Source organism: Tenrec ecaudatus, chromosome 2 (genome assembly GCF_050624435.1).
Source record: "Tenrec ecaudatus isolate mTenEca1 chromosome 2, mTenEca1.hap1, whole genome shotgun sequence".
Classification (NCBI taxonomy): domain Eukaryota; kingdom Metazoa; phylum Chordata; class Mammalia; order Afrosoricida; family Tenrecidae; genus Tenrec; species Tenrec ecaudatus.
This window is the reverse complement of record NC_134531.1, coordinates 79,568,140-79,586,771: the sequence shown is the minus strand read 5'-3', so window position 1 is coordinate 79,586,771 and position 18,632 is coordinate 79,568,140. Positions and strand designations below refer to the sequence as shown.

Genomic DNA, 18,632 nt, shown 5'->3' with positions numbered 1-18,632 from the left:
AGAGGACTTGAAGCCCCCCCTTCCCCCCGCTGATGACTGCAGCTCAGTGCACGTGGAAGTGGAACAATGAATAAGGATGACTGCAGCTCAGTGCACGTGGAAGTGGAACAGTGAATAAGGATGACTGCAGCTCAATGCATGTGGAAGTGGAACAGTGAATAAGGATGACTGCAGCTCAATGCATGTGGAAGTGGAACAGTGACTAAGGATGACTGCAGAAAGACTGATGATACATCGAATTATGGTGTTGGTGGAGAATATTTATCTAAAGTGCTGTCGACTACCAAAAGAACAGACCTGTCTTGGAAGAAGTACAGCCAGAATGCTCCTTAGAAGGGAGAATGACAAGACAAAACTTCGGCTCACACACTTGGGACATGACATCAAGGAGGAACTGGTAAAGACACCATTTTGGATAAAGTAGAAAGTCAATGACAAAAAAAAAAAGAGGATGACAGTGGAGGAGATGGATTGACATGGTGGCAACAGCAATGGCCTAAACACAAGGACCTAACACAAGGGGTAAGCCTGGGAGGTGTTTCTTTCCCATGCACACAGAGAGCCGCTCTTAGTTGGAACTGATTGGACTGCACTTAACAATTCTCTGGTGGTATCGTGGTTACACGCATTCCGTTTGATCTGCAAGGTCAGCCGTTGGATACCACCAGCCACTCCTCAGAGGAATGACGGGGCTTTCTACTCCTGTGAACAGTTAGTCCCGGATGCTCTCGGGGAAATTCTGTCTTGTCCTGCAGGGTCACCAAGACAACATTGATTTCATGGCACTGAGTTTGAGTTCTTTTCTTCTTTTTTTAATTTGGCGGAGTGGGGGAGGTGGGGGCAGGGCGGCGGAAACAACAGCAGTAAATTATGAAGATTCTTCACATGTTTGTCGGCTGCCTGAATATCTTCTTGGCTAAAGTGTCTGTTCATGTCCTCTGCCTATTTTTTAGTTGAATTTTTGTCCTTTTTTTTTAAGTGTTGAAGTATTCCATACAATTGAGAACTTAGTGCCTTGTCCAAGATAGCATTGTGCAAGTTTTCCCCAGTCTGTGGATTCTGTTTTGCCTCCTTTGGTGAAATTTTTTGATGCTCAGAGATGTCTAATGGTAAGGAGGTCCCGGGCTTCCAGTTTTTCTTCTGCTATTTTCAGTTGTTTACTAGTTATTTATGCAGTGGACTATGGCCCCAAATTTTGTCCCTAATCTTTCATTGATGATCTTCATAGTTCTGATTTTTTTCATTTAGGTTTTTTACTCATCTGGAGTTCATTTTTTACGTATGGTGTAAGGTACTATATCTTTTCTCCATTCAGTGAGCTTCAGCTCTTTGTTAAAGCTCAGTGCTCCATAGATTTACTTCTGGAGGCTCAACTCTGCCCCATTAGTCGATGCGTCTGCACTTGGACCAGGACCAAGCTATTTGACTATGGTGGCTTTGTGGTAGGCGCTGAGATCAGAAAATGGGAGCCCTCCAACCTTTTTCTTCTTCTTTATCATGCTTTCGTTATTTGGGGTCCTTTCCCTTTCCATATACAGTTGGTGGCTAGTTTTCACATCTCTCTCAAGAGTGGTGTTGAAGTCCAATTATGCATGGTGCTCCACATTTCTCCCCTGCTCTTTGCAGAGACTTCTACTCTGCTCCCTAAAGCAGGCTTTCGGCTCCAGGTGCCACACCATGAACGGCGAGCAAGAAGAAGATAAAATCTAGCGTGAGAGAGGGCTGGTCAACTTGGACCTCCTTCTGCAATCCCAAACTCCCTGCTCTCCCACATTGAAAACAGATTCTGAATTCTTCTGGCTTGAATTGCCTACACTGAGCGTGGACACAGATGCTGGGCTATGCTCTAGTTGCAGGGCTTTCTTTATTTAAAAAGACTTCTGGAGCAAAGCTGCCTGCCAGCAATCTGTCTCTCCCAAACAGTCTGCACCAAGAGCTAAATCACGGTCATCTTGTAAACATCCTCGCTTTTCACTTTACATTGTTATGTCTTGCCTTGGATTTGTTTGGGCAGCAACGCCCGTTCCAGTTCTTGAGAACCGGAACTCTCTGGCCAACATAGCAGAGGGCGTCTCACTAATCTGTGCAGGGCACATGAGTCCTCAACGCCAAGCCTGAACACCTGGGTCTCGGGAAATTTCCCTCATGTTCTGAGTGGATTCAGGATGACTGCACACTCACAGCTGAGCATCTCTGCAGGCCATGCCCTAGGACAGTGGCCAAAAAGACAAACATCCAGATGTGCTGTTTTATTCATTTGTGTGATGAAAGCCAATGTTTACCTAGACCTCTCCACCTGCTAATTAGACAGCATTTCACTTGTGCGTTGCTAAGTCAAGCAGATAAGAATACTTCCTTGACTAAACCCACTGTGGTGGAGTTGATTCTGACTCACAAGGACCACATAGGATGGGATAAAAAATACTGCACCGTGGGGTAACCAAAGCTGCCCTCTTTACAAAACCAGTTGCTATATCTCCCCCACAGAGTGGCTGAATTGCTGACTTTTCACTTAGCAGCCGAGTGCTTGGCCACATTACTGCTTTCAATAGCACAGGGAACGTTCTCAGAGTTTGTCCACAGCTTTGTGAGATAAGTCCCAGAAGACAGAGGGGAAAAGACCTTTAAAAAGAAAGTTGAGAAGTTGAGACCTCAGCCTCAAGCCACTGAGCATGACCTGGTTGTCCATTTCAGCAGAGAGTGGGATCCAACTCATGGTGACACCGTGTACAACAGAAAAAACTTTTGCCTGGCCCTACACCATCTTTGTGACACTTGGTATGTTTGCGTATGTATGTACGAACTGGACAAGATTTATTTTGATTAATTGTTGTTGTTTCTACCACTTTGAGCCTTGATTTCCACAAATAATCTGAAATAAAACTAAACAAACAAACTCACTGCTATGGAATCAACGCCAACTTGTACACAGATGACAATAATGTGAGGAATAGCGGCAACTGTGCCTTTGACAGGACAATGGTGTAGCACATGATTCTTGTTAGCGGAGATTGCTGCTGGTTCATGAACTGTCATGTGTGCCGAGGAGAACAGCTCCATGGGACTTCTCCACGGGACTCCTTTCAGGAACACATGGCCAGGCCTGTCTTCCAAGCTGCATCTGGTTGGATTCGAACCACCAACCTTTTGGCAAGTAGTCAAGCATTTAACTGCTTTCATGACTCAAGGTCTAATACATGCCATCATGTCTGTGTCCCAGATGCTGACCCTGAGACCCTTATATGAACAGTCACACAGCTCATTGGCCAACTCTTGTTTACTTCCATCTCCAGTAAACTTTCAACTCTCTGAAGCTCCGTCAAAGGTAATAAATAGCTTCCCCAGAATAGCCCTGTTGCTGCTGATGCTATTAAGTGCCATTGAATCAGTTCCGACTCATAGCGCCCCTCTGTACAACAGAATGGAAACGCTGCCAGGTCCTGCGCCACCTCCTGCGTGGTGTTTAGTCTGAGCCCATGTTGCAGTCACTGTGTCAAATCTTCTCTTCAAGGCCCTACTCACTGCTCCTCCACTTTACCAGGCATGATGCTCTTCTCTAGGGACTGGTCTGGTAATATGTCCCAAGTACATGAGACAAAGTCTTGCCATAGCCTAGGCTCAGGATACATGGAGTCAGAAAGGGGCCAGACAGCCATGGACAGGCAAGATGATCCCCAGGCATCTGCCTCTCATACAACACACAACTAAGAAAGAAGCACACGGAGAGTTAAGTACAGCCTGAGCTCTCGGTAGTTGCTAGAGTCTCTGATGGTTGTGCTAGAACAGAACAAACAAACCCAAAAGAAGTTGGGATCCCCAGATTTACAATTCAAATGATTGTCATTCTGAATGATATGATATGTCTATGGCCTATACATATGTAATAATATACTCCATTTTACCAATCACCAAGAATCTTTAAATAAAAGTAAGCCTCTGGAATAAGAAGTTTCAGACACAATATATAAAGACAAAGTAAATAGAGTATACAAAACTCATATGCTATGCAAATGCATACACAGCAGTCTGTCCTTCTAAACCAGGCCAGACCAAATGCAGAGAATCCTTCCAAAGCAGCCGTTATACACGCAAATAGAAAAGAGAGGCTTATGGAGAACGAGGGCACGTGCCCGATTTCTTCCTACTGGACCAAAGTAAATAAAAGCAAAACACTTTGCTGGGATGACTAAAAAGCGGAGAATGGCAACAGAAATTGATTTCCTTTGTGGAAGGGTGATTTGTTCAATCTGCTTATCTGAAATCAAAACTATTTTAATCATTTCGAAATGTTCCAAAATTTTCTCTGAAATTTGGCAATTGCAAGATACCCTGCCCATTTGAAAACTGGCCAAGTCCCACAACTTCTAAAACCAAGCCAAACTCATTGCCGACAAGCTGGTTCCAGTTCACAGGGGCCCTGCAGGGCAGAGTGGAGCTGCCTCCGCGGGCTTCCACGACTGCGCCTCTGGGCAAGGCGGGCAGCCGCATCCTCAGGGCAGCTCTGCGTGGCCAAACGGGCTGCTCACACTTCTCAGTTCCACCCACCAGATGACGGAATGGGAAGGTTACATCTTCCTCAAGGAACCGAAATCATTAGACACCTGACTTTTGGATATAATGCCAACCCCCAAATATTTTTCTCTTTTGTATTATGAGTTCAGGCAGTCTCCTTTCAAGAGCCCTCCTTTCCCACAAGTTATTGTAAGAATGAGCTAAATCATTCAGAAGGAAATTGCTAGGGAAAAAAATGGAACACTTTTTATTTCTTTTTTTCCCCTTCATTTTATTGGGTACTCTTACAGTTCTTATTAACAATCCATACTTTTTGTCCATTGAATTAATTTCTGCCTTCTTTCTTTTCGGATTTTACATATTTCCCCCAAACGTGTTTCAGGGTCATAAGCAAGGGGCCTACGGCTCCTCTCCAGAATGGCAGAGAGTTAGGCCGCAGGGCTCACAGAATGCACGCGTCAGCCCCGAGGGCGTCCTGGGTGGGAAAGATCACAACTTACGTGGCACTTTCTTCCCTGCAATTCGAGTTGACGCCGTCCACTGTTACCTCCTGGCCCAGTGTTTCATCGGTGAGGTCCAGCCAGGTCTGATTCTTAAATTTAACTGTTATTCTTTTGGCCCAGAAGAGAATGCAGGGAATTCCACGAGCAGAGACATTAACTGGACTGTGATGGCTGAATGTTTTCCAAGGTTCTTTTCCTAAATGTTTGCTCAGATTATAGTTGAGGGCCTAATTAGCCAAATTAAAAAGAAAGTGTAAGGAAGTAATTATATTCCCACAAACACACAGCACAAAAATCATCTGTGGACCCCATTAATTCGCTATCTGTTGAGACTAATCTTTCTTACTGGAGGCCATGTTTCGTGGAGCTGAGGACATGGTCACTGTGATCAAGTCAATTCTGAATCACAGTGGCCGTAACCATTACATCGCTAGGGGACCAGATCACAGCAAGCCTAAAATGACAGGAAGACCTCAAAGGTATGTTAACCGCCTTGCACAAAGTACCCAAAAGGCGAAGACCTAAATCATTAAAAATATATATTTTTTCAAATAATATTAGCGATATAGACTTTTGAAAATATACCGTGCTATGCAATTCTAACAGCCGTGATCTCTTGAGGAAATATCATAAAACCCAAATCAGGCAAGAGTCGAGTTTAAGAGCTTTAAATTAACTTATCAAAGAAAGACATTGTTGCTAGAAGTCAAGGATAATTCTCCAGACCATCGCCACTGTCCAACAGAGTGGTTGGAATATTGGAGATAACCATGTAGCTGTTGTTCACTGGAAATGTGACTAGTAATATTAATGACAATACATTTTCCATTTATGTATTGCTATCTAATCGATTTCAACTGATAACAACCCTATGCAGGGTTTCTGAGACAGTAAAGGTTATGGGAGAAAACAGACCCATCTTTCTCCTATGGAGCAACTGATAGATTTGAACTGATGACCTCGGGGTTAGCAGCCCATTGTGTAACGCAGTACAGCACCAGGGAGCTGTTGCTCCTGGTGTTGTGTTGCCATGAAGTCAATTCCATCCATAGTGATCCTACCGGATGGGGAGAACCGCCCTGTGGGTGTCTAAAACTGGAATGACTCTTTGGATTGTCATCACAGACTTGTCCAACCTCAAACCAACATACCACCTATTGAGAGTTACAGTGATCTTGCTGGAATATATTTAAATGATTGAAGTTTATTTAAATACTTCTTAAAGAAGCTACAATCTGGTTTCCTGGTAAATCTATACCTGTGTGATTGGTTTTGATGTGAAATTCTGGGCTGGCTTTATATCCCCAGTATCTTGATCATCTGTAAAAATAAATAAGAATAATAAGGTGAGTCCAAAGACTAAATTTCAGCAGTATTAATTTAAGTGAGTAGACAATAAATAATGCGTAAGAAACCTTTTGGTTGTTACATCCTTTCGAGTGGATGTTCAGGTCTTAATGACCGCTTGTGACAGAGTGGAACTGCCCCCAGAGGTTTCTCTATGACCTTTGCAGGGCCAGATGGTCAGGTCTTACTCCCACCTTTCCATTAGCAGCTGAGTGCTTAAACTACTAGATAATCAGGATTCCTTAAGGCACTATTAAAAAAAATCCTCACCGTCATCTAGTAGATTCCACCTGATGGCGACCCTGTAGCTCAAGGTAGAACTACCCTGTGGGTTTCTGAGACTAGTCTTTCTCCAGTTATGGCGCACCTGGGGGTTTCGAGCTGCTGACCTAGCAGTTAACATGTAACCATTATGGCGTCAGGGCTTCTCAAGGCACTGTCTAAAACCTAGAACCGTACCAGGATCGAGCCTCTTAGAGCTCATCAGTTAGGTGCACGGGGTTAAAAGGCTTCTTGTGCAAATACCAGGACTCAGTGAGCACTATGACTGAAACACACACACACACACACACACACACACACACACACATACACACACACATACACACATACACACACATACACACACATATACACACATACACACATACACACACATACACACACATACACACATACACACACATACACACACACATACACACACACATACACACACATACACACACACACATACACACACACACACACACACACACAAAACAACAACAAAGGATCCTCCTTCAACACGTCCAAGGGATAATAAGTAAAATTACAAGTCTTACCACTATTCATAGCCACTTCTTTATTTGAAGATGTTCGAAAACTGGATTGTGAGGGGGGAAAAAGATGCTGAACAAATATCTATAATTCAGGTTTCTTTATGAAGTGATTTCAGTGAGGATGTTTTGTTTTCTTAGGTTTCAGAATAGAAAAGTAGATCTTAGTTTACCAAGATGGCTCATTTTCAATAGTGAATTTTTAATTTTAAATGCAATATATTTTCTTTAAAGAAAATGTAGAGAAGGGAGAAAAATAGAAAGAAGAAAATTTCAAATCAACTCTCATCCTCTTTTACTCAATTTTTTAGTGCCAAATCTGTGCCAAGCAGTGTATTAGACACCAAACGTTAATCAAATGTCTGCCACACGTGTTGCATGATATTTATACTCTTAAATTGCCTAGTGAACAATTATACTATTGAACAATTAACTTATTAAAACCAAAATATCCAAACTTTTACAATTTAAAATTAGACAGACTCTATAGCCAAAAAGGTATTTCTGAAAGCTACAAAGATATAAATTTTAATATGTATCCTTCTAGTCCCTTCATGTATACACACACCACAGACATATAATTTACTTTTTACAAAATTTAAAAACAGATTATAATATTTGTAAACATATATATTGAACTTGCAGTGCTTTTGTTTTTCATTGATAACGCAAATATTTTCCCACATTCTTTTCTAACATAATTTTGAATGCCACATGAGATGCATCATAAGAATGTGCCATACTTTATTTAACCAAATTCCTGGTTCTGATTTTACCACATTATTAACAATATTGCATGAACATCGTAGTAGTTTGGTGATTTTTATGTCAATGTGCTTTTTCATGAACTTGTAGGGGTGGAGTCCCATCTGTCAATCGGGTACAGCTGACGATGCCTCTTTGGGGGTGTGACCTACTTATAAGAAGACATCAGAAACTTCTCTTTCCCTCTCTCTCTCTCTTTCTCTCTGTGTGTGTATGTGTATGACTTCACCTTCTGCTTGCTGGAACTCTGCTTCCAGGGCCACCTAACCCTGAGAATCTTCCCACCACCGTGGATCCACACAACTCTGCACCCACCAGTCTGTGACCTTCCTGCTTCCTGGTTCTGATAAACGTTAGGTCTAATCTGGTTTTCAACGTGTTTTGTGTTTGTTTCATATTGGGGTTTATCTCTGATGTATTTTGTCATTGGGGATAGCCCTCTTGAATTTTGGTTATATGTTTTTTTTGTTTTTCTGTATATGAAACCCAGGATTGATGACCCTTTAGAGACAGCAAGTAGAACAGGTGTCCCTGGGGTCACAGTGGGGTTGGGGGACAAAAAGGGAAGCTGACATCAAGGAATTCAAAAAGGAAGAGAAGGTTTTAAAACAGATTGTGGTAGCAATTGTACAATACTGCTTGATGTGATTGAACTATAGACTGATATATCTGTATTAGCTTCCAATAAAATGATTTTGAAAAACAAAAGTATGACTTTTCATAAAACAATATTGAAATATCCATAAATATAAATAGAAAGCATACTAAATTCCCCATGTAGTTATATATATCATTGTTTTATTATGTTATTTCTAGGTGCCCTGAAGACAGGTCATAGGGACCCTGTATATAATAGAACAAAACGAATGCACAATCCTTCACTGTCCTCACAATTGTTGCTATATTTGAGCCCATTATTGTACTCACTTTGTCAATTCATCTTGTTGACAGTTTTTCTGTTTTTCACTGCCCTTGTCCTTCTTCAGAGAATGGTCCCTCCTGCTAACATGTCCAAAGTTCAACAGACTAATTCTCACCATCCTTGGTTTTAAGGAGCGTTCTGGCTGAACTTCTTCCCCAAACAGATTTGTTTCTTCTTATTCCAGTGCATGGTATATTTAATATTCATCACAATAATATAATTCAAGGGCATCAATTCTTCTTTAGTCTTCCTTATTCATTACCCAGCTTTCCCATACGTATAAGGCAATTGACAATACCATGACTTTGATGAGGTGCACTTGCGTCCTCAAAGAGACAGCTTTGCTTTTCCCACTCTACAGAGCTCTTCAGCAGCAAACTCGCCAATGCGACGTGTCATGTGATTTCTTGACAGCTGTTTCCCTGGGCGTTGACTGTAGATCCAGGTAAAATGAAATCCTTGGCAACTTGAATCTTTTCTCCATTTCTTCTGATTTTGGTTATTGGTCTAGTGATTATGGGTTTTATTTTCTGTGTGTTGAGGTGTAATCCATACTGAAGGCGATAGATTTTTATCTTCATCAATAAATATTTCAACTTCTTTCCACCAAGAGAGTTAAATCAGCTGCACACTGGAAGCTGCAGAATCTTGCTCTGATCTTGATGGCTTGTTCGCCACACAGGCCAGTTTCTCAGATTATGTTCACAACCTGCAGGTGACTGAGGAGGGGGAAAGGCTCCAACTCTGACTCCCATCTTTTCAAATGTAGTAATTTTCCAACTTCAGTAATCATTAACAAAAAATAATTCTCATTTCCCCTACAAACTCATCCACGTCCCTTTGGTATTGTTTTGAAGAAATTCTCAGAAATTTTATCATTTCAAAAGGGGGAATCGATTGTATAACCCTCCTCCCGGTGATGATCAAAAGAAACAGGTAAAGGAAGCCAGCAGATGGTGTGAGATATGAGACTATAATAATAATTTATAATTTATCAAGGATTTGTGAGGGTAGGAAGGTGGGGGAGAGAGGGAAAAATTAGCTGATCTCAAGGGCTCAAGTAGAAAGAAAAAGTTTTGAAAAGGATGATGGCAACAGATGTACAACTGTGCTTGACACAATGGATGCATGGATTATTATAAATGCCTCAATTGTAGGAACCCCCAATAACATGATTTATTTCATTTTTTAACTTATAAATATAAGGACAATTATATTAACAACCAACATTGAATAAGGAAGACAGAAGAAGAATTGATGCATTTGAACTGTGCTGCTGGTGAAGAATTTGGAAAGTATCATGGATTGCAAAGAACAAGCAAATCTGTCTTGTAAGAAGGATGGCCAGAGTGCTCTTCAAACGCAAAGATGATGAGGCTTCCTGATGCACACTTTGAACATACAGTCCAGAGCGGTCAGTCCTAGAGAAGAACACATTGCTTGGTAGAGGGGCAGTGACAAAGAGGAAGGGCCTCGGTAAGATGGATTGACACAGTGCTGCAACATGGGCTCAAGCTTAGGAAGCAGCATGAGGATGGTGCAGGGCTGAGCAGTAACTCGTCCTGTTGTACGGAAGGTCGCTGTGGGTCAGAACCATCCCCATGGCCCCTAACCACAATATTATTAAATGTTTCATCAGCGTTCCATTCTCAAATTGTGCCATAAATGTTATAAAGTTTTTTACTACTTTGTTTATTACAGATTTTTCATTTTCTAGAGAAGTTGTACCTGCCATTTTTAAGTACAGATCACATCCTATACTGAGTGAGTCTGAAGTCCTACATGTATTCCTATCATATAAACTTTGACATTTAGACAATTTGAAGATATATATTATATATCCTGCTATGCATGTAAGACATCATTTTAATTGAAGCGCTACTACATCTTTATCATGGAAAAAAGCCTTAGAACCTATTATACAAAACTAATTACAAAGTAAATGTACCATTTTCTTTGTAATGTAATCCCTATTATGCAATGAGAATTTCTGAATATGACAAATTGCAAACTATGGTGTCTAGTAGTTGCAATTAAATTCACACATGCATGCAATTACTCATTCATTTTCATCAACCCATTGCTATCACGTCAATTCCAACTCACGTCAGCCCTACAGGAAAGAGTAGAGCCGTCCTCCAGGGCTTTACGTCTTTCTGGAAGAAGATTGCTAAGTCTTTCACCTGTGGAGCAGCTGGTGAGTTTGAATCGTCCACCTTTCAATTAGCAGCTGAGCCCTTTCAATCACTAGGACCCCTTTTATCCATTTTATCCAGGTATAATTTATTTATAATTAGATGTATCCATTGGACCTGTCTTCTTTCTGTAAGAGGATTGTACATTCTTTGCCTTGGCCATAAGACTTTCAGTGCCTCCCTGCAGGTGGAGAATATGGCCCTGCCCCATAGTCAGGATTGTCTGTGAAGTCCTGGTTGTACTAATGGAACATGAGCAAAGCTTTAGGCATTGCATACACCTGTCATCTCTTGCTCTTTGTCCTTTCCCATAAGAATGGTTTACCCCCGTAAGAGCTGCTCCTTCATTCTGTCCTGGAATGAGGACGTGTATGAGGCAGAGCTAGAATAGAGTCATAGTAGTCCACCTGTAGCTATCAATGTGCAGCATGACCAAGAGACGAATGTTTGAGATTACAAAATTCTACAACAGGAGAGCTGTGTATTACTATAGAAAAGCTGGAAAATGGCCAATAGGAGAAACAACCAAATATTTTTTAAATAGTTGGCCAAAAAGGTAAAATGTTTTTGTTTTGAGTGCCTTCACACTGTTTGATTCTTTTCAAGTCCATGTACAGGCATTACTTAAATAAGTTGTTTTCATTTCATCTTTGTCCACAGGGGCCATGCCCCACATTGTTGTAAAGAAGCATTTGGGCTTATCCTCTGCCTTTTGTGAGTCCGGCTAGCATGAAGCTGAGGCCAATCATATCTAGGAGAATAACAATTTAATTTCAGAGTAGCAAATTTGAGACTTCCCTCAAGGCAATAGCTATACTACAATAAATCCATGTTTTCCAAACGATTTACACCTACATGAACTTCAAACTCTGCTGTATACATTAAAATAGAGCTGATCATATGAAAGAAACACTAATCGTCAGACAATTGTTCTTGAAGATCTTCTACAAGCCTTTAAATAATATACCATATAACCATGCACATACTCCAGTGGATTTTTAAATGTTTCTTTACTTGAACTTTATTCATTCAAAAGTGGTATTTCATGACACTGGATAAACAATTTCATTTTAAAATCTCTTAATGAGTAATATCAGAAGGAAATGAGGCCTATTTTCCTTACACATGATAAATATGTCTCAAAATATCTGCAAGTATTTCATTATCAGGAGAATTTAATAAATGTCTATTGAGTAAGTATATGAATGAATGAATGAATGAATGAATGAAATCTCACACTAATAACATGCTTGACTTGAGACTTTGCTTTGCTACTTAAAAATATCCATGTATTCAATGATGAAAAGCTTCCAGCAGACAACAGGATCATTTTAATTTCAATGAATTTTTATGAGCACATTCTAATGTTGCTACTTAAAAAAAATAGCCTATAATTCATATAATCTTTGCCTAAATCCATAAGGCTGAACTAATGAGATATTACCGGAAGCCATATTCTCAACAATATCATTAATATCACATGCAAAGAAAATATTGCTAAAGGTAATTCAAAAGTGGTTGCAGCAATACATTGGCAGGGAGATGCCAGAAATTCAAGCCAGATTCAGAAGCGGATGCGGAATGAAGAATAGCATTGCTAATTCCAAGTGGATCTTATCTGAAAGCAATAGCTATAAGCTGTTTCCTTGTGTTTTATTGACTATGCAAAGGCCCTCGGCAGGGGAGACCGTAGCAAACTATGGGTAGCATTGAGAAGACTGGGAATTCCCCAACATGGATTGTGCGTATGGGAAACCTATATGTAGAGCAAAGGGCAGTCGTTCATTAGGGCAGAACAAGAGACTGCTGCATTCATTCAAGTCAGGGCAGATGTGCATCAGGGCTGAGTCCTTTCATCATACTTATTCAGTCAGTATGCTGAGCAACTCGTGTGAGAAGCTGGCCATGAAAGAACAAAGCATCCGAAATAAAAGAAGGCTCATTAACTACCTATGATGTGCATTGGACACAACCTTGCTTGCTCAAAGACAAAAGGATTGAAGCCCTTAGTAATGAAGGTCAAAGATTACAGTCTCCAGTATAGATTGCAACTCTATTTAAAGAAAACAAAAATCCTCACAAGTGGACCAACAAAATAGCAACCTGATAAACAAAAAGTTAAGTTGTCAAAGATTTCCTTTTACCTGAGGAGAACCACAATTAATGCTCATGAATGTAACAGTCAATAAATGAAACGGTATTTCCTTGGGCAAATCTGCTGCACAAGACTCTTGAGAGTGCTAAAGAGTAAAGATGTCTCTTTGAGGATTAAGGTGTACCTGATCGGGCCATGGCCTTCTCATTTACCCCATTTGCGTGGGGACTACGGACAATGGATAAGGAAGGTCAAAGAACAATTGAATTAGCATGTTGGTGAAGAACACTGAAAGTACTGTGGACTGCCAAAGGACAGACAATCAGGTCTTAGAAGAAGCACATCAAATTGTTCCTTAGAAGCAAGGCTAGTGAGACTTCACTTCATATACTTTGGACATGTTATCAGGAGAGACCAGCCCTGGAAAAAAAGACATCATGCTTGGTAAAGTAACGGTTCGGCAAAAAAGCGGAAGGTCCTCAATGAGCTGGATTGACATAAGTGGCTCCCACGATGGGCTCAAACATAAAGACCATAGTTAAGATGGTGCGGAGACAGAGGTTGTGTCCTTGTGTTGTACAAAGGGTCTCAGAGTCCGAGCTGCCTAGATGGCTCCCAGAATCATTAAAACAGCATAAGACCAGCAAAGACAAGCCCACAAGCATCTTCCCAAGACCATGCAGCCTCTCCACTAAAGCAGGAACTAAACAAATTAGCGGTCTGAAAATGATCCATGGGAAGAAATTTAAAACACTGGAGGAAATATTAAAGCCCCTTGTCTCCAACATATTCATATCCCTTTTCACTAAGAGGGAGCTATCCTCTGTAAGATACCTGAAAAGGAACCGAGAAGTTTGGGCTTGTAAAACTGGTGCTAAGGCGGGTGAGGGGAGACGCCGGGCAGTGTAAGATAAGATAAAATAATAATTTATAAACTATTAAGGGTTCATTGGGGAGGGGGGAGCAGGGAGGGAGGGGGAGGGGGAAAAGGAAAATGAGCTGATTCCAGGAACCCAAGTTGAAGGTGAACTTTGAGAATGACAGGGCAACAAATGTATAAGGGTGCTTTACTCAATTGATGTATGTATGGATTGTGATAAGAGTTGTATGAGCCCCAATAAAATGATTTATTAAAAAAGGCTGGTGCTGTGTTTTCATTACTATTACGTAAAAGGCTTTCCATCACAATTTTAACAAGTTTACCTTCATCGAGCTCTCTCTCCTGGTTCTAGTCATTGGTTTCCAAAAGGAGGACAAAGAGCACCTTTCCATCATGACTGTTGTTTCTCTGGTTAGCTACTGAGGAGTTAGTCCCCAAACCACGGGATGACCCCTTGCACGTCCGTCTTGTAGGAGCCCTGGTGATGTAGAGGATTGGGTGTTATACTGCTAATCACAAGGTCAGCAGCTGCTCTGCAGAAAAAAAATGAGACTTTCTCTTCCCATAAAGAGCTAGTCTCTGGAACTGCCCCACAGGGCAGTTCTCATCTCCTATAGGCTTCCCTGTGAGTCCGCATCGACTCAATGGCAATGAGAGTTGGTCATGTATCCTCTCCATCCTCAGCTGTAGATCAGACCTTTGTCTCCAGGGTTTGCATTCATGAGTGTTCTAACGTAGATTATCAAGCCTTTTTTCCTACCCCCTCTTCGTCTGGAAGCTCCATTGAAACCTATTCAGAGAACACCCAGGACTCAGAGATGGTACTAGTCCTATCACCGAATATCAAATAGGGACTCGCCCCTAAAAGACCCCGCCTTTCTGAGAGCTTGCAGTAGGCATCTCAACCAGTACGTCAAGGTGACACAGCGGCATGCCACAGGGGTTTGCATGGCATTGGCCACTTACGTGGTTTTCAGCTACTGCCTCTCTTACGAGAAGCTCGAACATGAGCAGGACTGGACGCACCACTGAGGAAGCCAGGGCAGAGCACGCTGCCTACAGTCCTGGTCCAGTCTGCTCCTCCCTTTCCTCTTCCCTCCTTGACGTGTAGTCCTTTCCCACCCTGACGGCCTCGGATTCCTTTGAAAGCTGGACACGGAATAAAGAAGACGGAAGAAGAACCAATCTGTTTAGATTGTGGTGCTGGCGAAGTGTTGAAAGTGCCATGGGCTGCCAAAAGGACAAACACATCTGCCTTGGGAGAAGTGTGACCAGAATGCTCCTTAGAGGCAAGGATTAGTGAGACTTTGTGCCATTTACTTTGGATATGTTGTCAGGAGAGACCACTCCCTGGAGAATGGCGTCGTACTTGGTACAGTAGACAGGCAGCGAAAAGGGGGGAGGCCCTCGACGAGATGGATTGCCAGTTACCAATGGGCTCAAATAGAAGAACAATTGTGAGCATGGCACAGGACTGGGCAGCGTTCCATTTGTCTGTCCGTACAGTCTCCGTGAGTCAGACTGACTGGGTGGGCTTCACAACAACAATAACCCCGAGCGTGTGTACCCCGTAAACGATGACAGATTTTTTAAAAAGAATAAGAAATAAAGAGACCTGCGAAACCTCATAGCCAGGTGCCGGCTCGAATGACAGAGGAGGGATGCGCTTGGAGTGTATTGGCCAGACTTGAACATGGATCTCCAGCAGGGAGGGCGAGGTCTCTATGACTCAACCACCACAGCATGCCCTACGGGCCCTACAAACCTCACCCGACCACTGTGTCTGCCCCGTGCCACCTCCTCTCTCTGTTGCAGCTGTATTAGCCCCAAACCAAACTCACTGCTCTTGAGTTGATTCTGACTCACAGTGACCCTAGAGGACAGAGCAGAATCGCCCCTGTGAGTTTCTGAAACTGGAAGTCGACGGCTGTAAAAAGCCTCCTGCTTCTCCCCTGAGCAGCTTGTGGTTTCTAACTGCTGACCTTGTGGCTAGCTGCCCAGTGGGTGACCACTCCACCACCCCGGCTCCCATTTTACCTTCTGTCCCTGAGTGCCCCATGTTCATTCTTTCCTGCTAAGAGTCTTTTGCACATGCTGCTCCTTTGAAGGTTGTTCTGTACCCTTCTCTGCACTGCTTTCTAGTTAAATCCCATCTGCTTTCTGATCGCAGCTCAAGCATCACTTCCTCAGGAACACCCTCCCTACCTTCTCAGACTGGTTCTGATCCAATATACGTGCTTACAGCCTCCTATCTTTTTTTCCCCCCACAACACTTTTCAAAGTTGACTTATAATCCAATGATAAACAAGAGGATTTCAACAAATGTGTGGAAAATTCCCTTATCTTTTAATTCCATTTTTCCATGGACTTTTTTGAACCCTGCCATATCTCTATGATTAATGAACTCTATGATTAATGAACCCATTAGACTTCAAGATCCACAGGGCCAGGGCTATGACTGGTTGTGTTCATTCAAGTAGACCAGTACCTAGCCCAGCACCTGGCTATCCACAAGTGCCAAGCCGTTAAAAACACATACTGCATGAGTGAACGAATTAACAGATTAATGGACAAACTCTGAGAAGGGCGTGCAGAGCAGTGAACCACAAAGGATGCTGTCTGAAAGAGAAGGGATTTCCTTTTGGTTTAAATTAAGCATCAACTCAATCTGAGGCAGGTCGGTGTGAGGGATGAGCAGTAAGGCTGACTCCCTCTGAGCTCACAAAGCATAGCTATCAAGCTCACACCGCAGTCATCCTGCCTGGGGATTTAAGAAGCACGAACTGCCCCTTCAGAGCTGAAAGATGCTAAACTTCCTATCTTTGATTTGAAAGAACAATCACAGAACAGCAATGGTTTCCTTCCAGGTTCCTCATGACTCCATGCACCATCTATTAGATTTAAATGACTCTTTTTTTAAAATGTGATTTGTAAGTCTCCTTCTAAAGCTAAGATTACCTAAACTCATCAAAAACAGAATTCGGATTTTGATACTTCATGCTGTCTATTTTAACAGTGTAATTCACCCACCAATCAGGTATCTCTGCATAAACCATCCATAAACTCTATAAATCATCTAAACCAGGAAAGAAAACATTGCTAATCTCTAACCACTGAGTATAAGTCGCTTACTGTTTTAAAAAGAGCTGAATGGAAAGCACTAATCCATTTGAAAACAACAGAGGGGGGAAAGCACCCGTACTTCTAGCCTCTCTCCACTAGTGATTTAATGGTTTCAGTAGGACGCGTGTCAGCAGGTCACCCTGCTGGCCGCTGGCCACTGTGCTCACACTAAATTCTCTGATGATTCTGTTCAGATGACACATTTTGTTTCTTGGAAGACAGGACATATATTCATTGCTATTCCAGATTGTAAATATTCTTATTTATAGATAAATCTGTTCACGCTCCCTTAGGCAGCATTAAAAAAAGCCAAAGCACACACAATAAATGCAAGTGTAAAGAGATATTTTGCTTGTTAAATTTAAATCGTGCTTATTCCGTATAATTGCTGTCTCCTACAAGTTACAGTGATTTCATGCCCAGTGGGGGCAGGGGGACAGGTTGTCAGTTTCTGTTTGTTTTTTATTTTTTCCTATTCTATTCTTAGACAATGATGGTGGGAAAAACTGAAATTGTCATATACTTACTTGGAAGCATAAAAAAACCCAAAAACCTAAACACGGACTTGAGAAATCATTTTCTAATAGATAGACATTTTGACAGAGCATGCAAATCCTTCTTGGGTATTCTGAATAGATAACTCTTGCATCTTATAATAAAGATTACATTTTTATGTCTTGTTTATAAGCTCGAGTTCAATGGTTTGTGCGGCTTGCCCAGTGATCTAAGCTAGACTACTCACTCTAACTATAGCTACAGAGAAATATGAAGAAATCACAGCGCTGCCCCGTCTTCCACCTGAAGCTCACAGATAGGCTGCATTAGAAGGTATGCAATTCCCCACCTTACATTCTTCCTGGCGAGTATCTGGTCCAGCGTGAGTGAAAATCCAATGCATAAGAAAACCACTGAAAAGCTAAACAAGATTTTTCTTCCCATCAAGAAATGAATCCGTTTCTTCAAGCCAAGCACATCTGTTCATTCATAAGTGGATACAGAGCGAGGCCGTACCTCTCATGCCGTGTGACAGACAGCATATTCAACCAATCAAAAGACATCCTATCTGAGGCTGCGTTCTCTGTGGGGGAGGGGCCTGCTCTGAGCAGAGCAGTATAGCGCATATAATACCGTCAACCGATGAGGGTGCTTGAGGTGTTGGATGACTCAGCTCAGTGAAGGATGGTTAGGGAGATTTTCCGAGGAAATGTTATCTGCCACTGAAGCTATTTTCGAAAGACTGCAGGATTTTGATACTGCCATTTAACCCAACAAGAATAGCATACTACTTTTCAGAAAGGTATTAAATTTCCCTCCCAAATCTGTAAAGCAGCACACACATTATCATACGCTTTTTCAGGTGACTCGGTCAGTGGAAAGCTCTGGGAGCATCCAAGGGTCCATCTGAGCCCCGGTGGACGGTGAACTGGCGAGTCGTGACTGCTGATAACAGCGAGAAGGTTCGGGCATGTGAC

The 18,632-nt window shown here is 42.0% G+C and overlaps 1 protein-coding gene across 1 annotated transcript in view; it reads right to left on the bottom strand.

The window, feature by feature from the left end:
• Positions 1-18,099, bottom strand: part of LOC142440873 (V-type proton ATPase subunit S1-like protein) — a 35,647-nt gene extending 17,548 nt beyond the window's left edge. Inside the window, exons 1-4 of the mRNA XM_075543067.1 lie at positions 18,005-18,099; positions 7,187-7,227; positions 6,274-6,335; positions 5,013-5,242 (exon numbers count right to left, since the gene is read on the bottom strand). Coding sequence (XP_075399182.1) covers positions 5,013-5,242; positions 6,274-6,335; positions 7,187-7,227; positions 18,005-18,099 — 428 coding nt within the window. The remainder of the gene's footprint in view (positions 1-5,012; positions 5,243-6,273; positions 6,336-7,186; positions 7,228-18,004) is intronic.
• Between the last annotated feature and the right edge of the window lie 533 nt (positions 18,100-18,632).